Genomic DNA, 7482 nt, shown 5'->3' on the forward strand with positions numbered 1-7482 from the left:
TTGAAGCAATTCTGCATTCCGTCTGACGAATGTGGTGCCGAAGACCTAATTTGTATTTTTTCTTTTTCTACCCTTTTCTTAGAGGAAAGGAGAAGTGCATTTGCCGGAGGAAGGTTCCTACACGCGTAGGAAGGGGAAATATCCTATTTCTACCTTGGTCTTAATTTAAGGGGCCGAAAAATAGCACTTGACCTTTCAAAAAAGTCATAAAAGGAACAAAACTTCATCTGATCACCTGAACTATGAGTATTTCACGTTTGTTAATTTTAATCGCAGTGATTGAAAATCGATCGAAATTGCTTTCAATAAAAATACGTATGGTGCATGAATTACATTTATTTCTGAATAATCTAAACTAACATTAATTTCTAAAGACAACAATACATTTTAAACCCATTCAGTTCACCCAAAACGGCACTGTTGTTAAGTCCGGCCATATGATCGGTGCCCAAAAATAAAGGAAAAACCATGTCAGGAAAACAGTACATACTGTGGGTCCCGCGCCAGCAACCATCTGGGAAGCAAAGAAATATCATCCATAAAAACACAAATGATTAATTTCAATTTCGCTCTTTTCATTGAGTAAAGAGGGGATAAGCTAAAATAATATTTATTATAATCTATTTGTACTGTGTGTCGAATCATTTAAATGTATCTAGAAAATAAAATACCATTTTCGAAGTTGCAATACTTGCAGAACTTTGCACGACCAGATTACCAGGCGTACCCACGGGCATCATAAAGCAGTACGAAGAGGACAGGCCCCCCGCAAGGCAATACCACATCGGATTTCGGTTAATTTGTTTAGCCTGTAATAAAAAACATCCCAATAAATACCGGGAAAGTACCAATTCTATGAAAAACCTTAATATATCTATGACATTCAAACTTTTCTGAGACGTTAACTTATATAAAAATCGTTAAACCCTCACGTATATTCATCCGGTGGCGGCACCGACTAGTTTCGAGCCCATCGGGGGCCCTACATCAGAGTGAGTGGGACTGGTATTATTTCGCGGACGTGGCCCGTCGTCCCCCTACTATTGATGAAGGACCCCCAATGGGCCTATTTGTGCATAAATTTTAGTTGTAATTTAAAAGAATTATACTCACTAGCTCCATTACCAAAGGTACGAAAACATTGCAAACGGCAACGTTTGAAGCAAAGTTTGTAACAAATGTTACTACGAAAACAATAATTAAAAGAACAATGGCGTTAGGACATGCTTTCAGAACGGACATTGACTCTCCAATTTTATGATTCAAACCACTTTTTTTAGCTGCATCCGAAAGTGCGAAGCCACCTCCTAAAGACAGAAGAATCGTCATGTAAAGAAGTATTCCAGTGCACACATGTATTATACATAATTTTAATACTAATACATAAGAAAGTAGGTTTATATTATTAATTCACCAACTTGCCTAGAAGAAACATAAAGCTGTATGGTAAAGAAGCATCCATTTTTTTCCAGTCAAGAACAGATGAAACTGGTTTCTTTGGTAGTTGTTCATAATCTAAAAATGATAAAATACAAGATATATCCTTAAAATTAATAAAAAATATTTATTCTTGTAGCTTTTTTCTTATTATATTAATAAATGACGCGAAAATATCGAAGCACGAATGATTCTGTTTGCTACAGTTTAAGTTATTGTGAAGAAGTACTTTATGCAATTTATGTTAAAAATTACAAAATTGAAACTGATTAGGGATTATAGTCTAATTTCGAACAATGGGCGGCCACTAATAGTTGATGCAATTAAAAATGTAAGGAAAGATTTGTTTCATGCATTTATTTACATAATACTTACATTTAACTGTGAAATTTTTAAAAAAGGATAAGTTCGACGGTGAAACTAACATTAAAAATCCTACTAAATATGCTAAAGCCGAATCTCTTATACTGAAATATGAAAAATATAAATTAGTCACAAATTTATCACAATTTAATGAGCATAAGAGTTAACTTAATTAAGCTTACAATTTGTGCGGTCTATCAAATACATCTTCTAAAATATCACCCCATCCAGGAAACATTTGAGGAGAACGACAAAAGAATAAAATCATTGAGCCACCAAATAAAAGAATAACCATCTGAAAATGAAGAAAATTAAACAATTTCGTTTATTATCTAATAGGTGTGACCCGCGACTCCGTCCACACAGAATTTAAAACTTATTAGCCAATGTGTTCTTCAAGATTAAGTTGTATATCTATGCCAAATTTCATTAAGATCCGTTGAGCCGTTCCTGATATACCTTCCAACAAATTCCATCCATCCTTGCATCCATCTAAACATTATAACGTTACTAAGATTGTTACTGTTACTTGGCCATAAATTATTTTAATTGTTTCTAATCTTTTGGATCTGACGCCAGACAAGACAAATCTTTGCCGTGTGATGTACCATTATTTATTATTTATTAGAATACGCCATACATTTACTTCTACAATTGTTCAAGTCGCGTACTAAATGTTGTTTGACAACGTCTGAACCTACTGCATTCATCACTATGATCGTACATATCAAACAATAAAGTAAAATACTTTAGTGCCACCTTGTGTCTATACTATTACAAATTTGTAACAAATCATAATCATAAAAAACAGTAACCCAACTTTTGAAGAATAGGATACGTTATTACCTCTTAAGATACATTGTGCTATAGTTACATTAATTCGAACTCTATTCAGGAAGATTGATTTTGTTTACTTATACATAGTTTTTTATGCAAAAATATGCTGAGGTCTGCACTTTAAATTTATGACCTAGATCCTATAAAAACTTTAAAATTTAACTTACATATTCCCAAAACGTTATGCCCCCCAATTTTTTCCAGCTAGCATCAACAGCCGCTTTCGCAGCCGCTTGGCCCTGAGGGGTAACATATGATCGTTTCGCGGCTGCGCTTGTTGGTCTGCAATTAAATATTTTTTTTTCAAAGTGAATTCTTATTTAATGTATCCTCTATTGAAGCATTACTTACCTTAACCAACCGAGAAAAAATACATTCATGCATATCAATGTGGTAGCTTGCAAACAAATCATCATTGGAATGGTAAATGCCGAAAACTTCGGGAACGACAAATATTCCGGGACCAATGGAAAGGATCTGTAATTTTTTTTAATTATTATATGAGCAGGTAGCATCACGATGTTTTCCTTCACCGTAAGAACGTCGGATAAATGTACATATGTAAATCGGAAAACACATTGGTACATGGCGGGATTCGAACCCAGAACCTGCAGATTGCAAGTCGAGTGCTTGACCCCTGAGCCACCGACGATCTTGGTATCCTCCTGCCTCCTCGGGGCTCCTGACATCTATGGTGATCAAAAGGCAGTTTTTCTCCCCAATGGAGAATTGTTTGTTGTTAAAGGATTGCGGGCAAGTGGCCAGTATATAGGCCCATCCCTAAATGCTTTTTTCATGACAGATTTGAAGTTTTAGTTCTTTGTGAGATAATGCAGAGTGAGGTTTGACTACAATACATTTTATATTTGATGTCTTCGTTTTCCAAAAAATATGAACTCTGATATATTTCTTACATGATATAATTGAAAAATAAATTAAAAATAAAAATGTCTTACTTCACCAAAAGTCCTTTCATGACTAAATTCGTTGCGGTACCAACAAGTGTGCCAAGACCGCCTGGGAATATTAAAACATCTTGACTAATTATTGCGTATTAAGGCGCTAGGATAACTTAATTGAGAAATATAGTAAACATTATAACAACTAAAATCTTCAAAGGTATCTTATTATAATGAACTATGATGAATAATTTTCACCTTGAGTAAAGAAATAATAACACTTGATTTTAAGTTGTGCTATGGTCGAAAGATGGTACCTTACCTAATATATTTCGTACCCTACTAATAATGGAATTATGTCTGGGCATATCTCGTCATCTTGCCCGTCGCCGACTTTGCCATCTTTATGTAAAGAAGTTTTTCGGATAAAGTACTATATTCTATAAAAAAAATTAAATCCTAACCTATTGTCGCTGAGAAGGTAGCGGCACAAAAATAGCATGTAGTTATGTCAGATGCAATCCTTTCGCCGTCTGCAGTGTATTCAAAGATCGTTATCAATTTTTGCTGCAAAAAATAAATGGCTAGAATTATAAGTCAATATTATGTTGTGGCCCTCATTTCCGGTGTATCCAAAATGCATCGGTATTTCAGCAAACCCAGTGAATACGGTTGCTCTATCGAAGACCTAGCCACGCTCAGGCTAGGGTTAAACAACTTCGCAGTCACACCACACACCGCAGTAGCTGCCGGCTACGCTAATTATTCTCGCGATACGGCCTCATGGCAGGCAGGTTACAACGAAGCAGAAATGTCAAATTGAACAATGGCACGTAATAAACATTTCTTGCAAATTGCCAACGAAATAATTTAAAACGAAGATACTTACTTCTTCAAATACTTTTAATACGGCAAAATTAATGGGTACCATCATCGTTACTGCTGCAGTATTTGTTATCCACATCGAAACAAACATAGTAACAAGGGACATTGAAAGAAGAAGCCTGGAATGTTTTTTTTTTACATTATGGAAATATACTCTCGGACATCTTTCGGCTCATCTAGTGTTTTAAGATTTAATACTTCCTGGCCAAAAATAAATGCTAGGTGAAGCAATAAGTTTTTATGCAGTTTTGAAGCTATTGGTCCACCCTTTGGTTTCTTTTTTTTAAATTTCGATTTCAGTTCAGAATTATGAAAAAAAATCGTATCTATTCAAACTAAAAACACTAGGCGGGCCGTTAGATGTGTTATGTTGTGTATTTTCTTCATAACGTTAATAATACAATATCACAAATTATATATTACTTTTACTTATTTCTCCATCAATTTATTACGCCGTGTCCATCGTTTTGGACGTAAAATAAGACAAAGTAATATTAAGAAAACAGTTGATTTCACCTTATATGAGTAAAGCCAATGGTCCGAACTGCAAAGTAAGCAAGACGCACGTGAAGACCCGACTGCTCAACACAAGAGGCTAATACAAGACTTCCCAGGAACATCAATAAACTGTCCTATAAAGTCATGAAAATAGAAAAGAAAACTTTTTTATTTAAAAAATTACATAGCATGTGCCACCATTGTTAGGAGTACAGAGCCTAGTAGGAGTTGACTACTTATTATATACATTGATAAACAGCATTTACATATTATTAGGAAGGAAATCCGACACTGTACCGGTGTACCGGAGCAAAACCAGCCTTATTAAAATATCAACGTTTATGTCCCCTCAACTAATCAATTTGACGCTTGACTTGGTAACGAAAGCGCGCCATTCACGCTTAAAGTTTTTTATTAATAATGTCTAAAAATATATTATACTTACACTGATATACGCTGCACAAGTTGCACTCGTGCTATTGACTCCGGTTATAGGAAATATGATGATTGGCAAGAATGACGTAATCGGCAATGGAATACACTCAGTTACCCAAAAGCAGGCCATAACGACTAGGGTGAATGCACACCATTCGTAGTCCTATAAAAAACAAAGAAACTTGTAAATTATAAACATTATGATTGACCGTCGCTAAGGCAGGTTTAAAAAAAAAAGTTCTCTACTAAAATGTTGCCAAACTCAAAAGCATGAACCTGTGGCAAAGGTACAAGCACTCACGTTTTATTTGAGTAAAAACTTATAACAGTTATAATATTATAAGGATCTGCTCTCTCCGGGGTTTAACCACTAATTAGGACTACATTGTACATGCTTTGTTTAATTGTACAGTTACGTTAAGATACTTAAAATATTTTTATATCTTAAAGAAATGAATTAATCTTATACCTCTATTGGCGGTGGTAAGATAATCGGTAGAGCAATGAGAGGGATCACCACGCAGCATATTCCTCTCCAATGCACGGCCAAGAAAAATTTCAGTTTCTCCTTCCCTGTCAGACGCGGTTCTTCCGGTGATCCAAAGCTAAATATATAAATAAATTATGGTGTGTTGCCCCTGACGAAGTCTCTATATTGAATTTCGTGATCGTATTTTTTTAAATAGCCTCAAGTCCATCCTACTTTATTTCTTTCTTAGTGCTCGTTCATATTTAGGCGTGGGCGCGTGTACACATTAGGCCCAAAGCTTTTGTATGAAGGCAAATACTTTACTAATATTATTGATGTGAATGCTTAGATGGATGGGTTTTTAGAATATATCTCAAGTACAGCTGCATGATTTTTGGCATTGATGTAGAACATAGTCTGGAAGGACACATAGGCTTTTTTTTCTTTTAATTTCGCTCATATTGAGTAGCGGGCAACAGCTAGTAACATCACATGTTTGAAATTGTCGCGGGTGTCATTAGTTCATCCACACCCGCACTTGCGCCCGCGATTGGATTCACGCCCACGCTTAAATATGAACACCATATGTTTGAGCTTTTGAAAATATTTTGCAACTGCGCTCGCTCTCTCGCATAAGTATGAACAAGATGAATTAGATAATTTCTAGCATTGTGATTAGACAATCAGCAATATCACTCATACATTCTATGACTAGTTAACATACTGAAATCCACATGACTACCGCCAAATCATTTTTACTTTAAATTTTTGCTTCGAAATTTCGCTAAATCACGGAAAAGTTTAAAAACTGTACTTACACCATCCTGAATGTTCTCTTATTTTATTAATTATAAAATAAAAGATATGCCTAATATTTTAAATAATTATCTATGTTATAATATAAGAATAAAATGTTGTTACTTCTTATAAAAGATGTTTTTATTTGACAGATTTAAGAACAGAAAGAATTATTCCTTTGTTAAAATTTAAAAATGTTCGAAAAACTTTTCGACCAATTATATTTCTTTTCGAGTATTTATGTATCGATAATGAATACACGATTCCGATTTTATCCAATATTACTAACAATTTAATCAATAATCCTTTGTTCAAAGCAACAAACAAAACTTTCGGTTTGAAAATAGTAGTTGTTCTCACTGGATTAGTACGCATTAGTGAAGCCGTCTTTTATGATTCTCCGTAATTTTTTAAATTATTGTAAACTAGCTGTGCCCGCAACTTCGTCCCCTTAAAATTCTGTCTTTGAGTAGCATTTTAATTACATAGGTTACCTATTTTACTAACATTTATAGTACGGAACGACAAAACATATTTAAATAAAAAACATTCACATAAACCTCACACCACAATACAAACTTTCAACCCCTATTCCCTATTGTTATTTTGCACCCTCGAGGGCTTACAAAAATTTAATATCATATTTATTTATATCAAATTAAGAGCCTAAAAAAAAGTTTCAAGCTTCTAATCAGTAAAAATGACGATACTTTTATATAAATTTCCAACCCCCTTTTCAACCCTTTATAACCTCTTTTTCGCGTTAAAATTATGTACTTTCCCAGGCTCTAGACTATATGTGTAACAAATTTCATTTAAATCGATTCAGTAGTTATTGCGTGAAAGAAGGATAGACAGACA

General features: G+C 34.4%; 1 protein-coding gene across 1 annotated transcript; it reads right to left on the minus strand.

Annotated features, from left to right (window-relative positions):
• Positions 1–316: 316 nt before the first annotated feature.
• On the minus strand, positions 317–6681 carry LOC106118863 (protein I'm not dead yet-like). Its single transcript, XM_013313619.1, has 15 exons — positions 6642–6681; positions 5824–5959; positions 5365–5517; positions 4938–5053; positions 4426–4540; positions 4001–4103; positions 3594–3654; positions 2989–3114; positions 2805–2919; positions 1983–2095; positions 1813–1904; positions 1423–1515; positions 1114–1307; positions 672–809; positions 317–514 (listed from the first exon to the last, which is right to left on the minus strand). Exons 1-15 carry the CDS (start codon positions 6644–6646, stop codon positions 398–400), a joined length of 1677 nt encoding a protein of 558 aa, XP_013169073.1. The 5' UTR covers positions 6647–6681; the 3' UTR covers positions 317–397.
• Positions 6682–7482: the final 801 nt, after the last annotated feature.

The sequence above is a fragment of the Papilio xuthus genome, unplaced genomic scaffold (assembly GCF_000836235.2).
Source record: "Papilio xuthus unplaced genomic scaffold, Pxut_1.1 DF827542.1, whole genome shotgun sequence".
Lineage (NCBI taxonomy): Eukaryota > Metazoa > Arthropoda > Insecta > Lepidoptera > Papilionidae > Papilio > Papilio xuthus.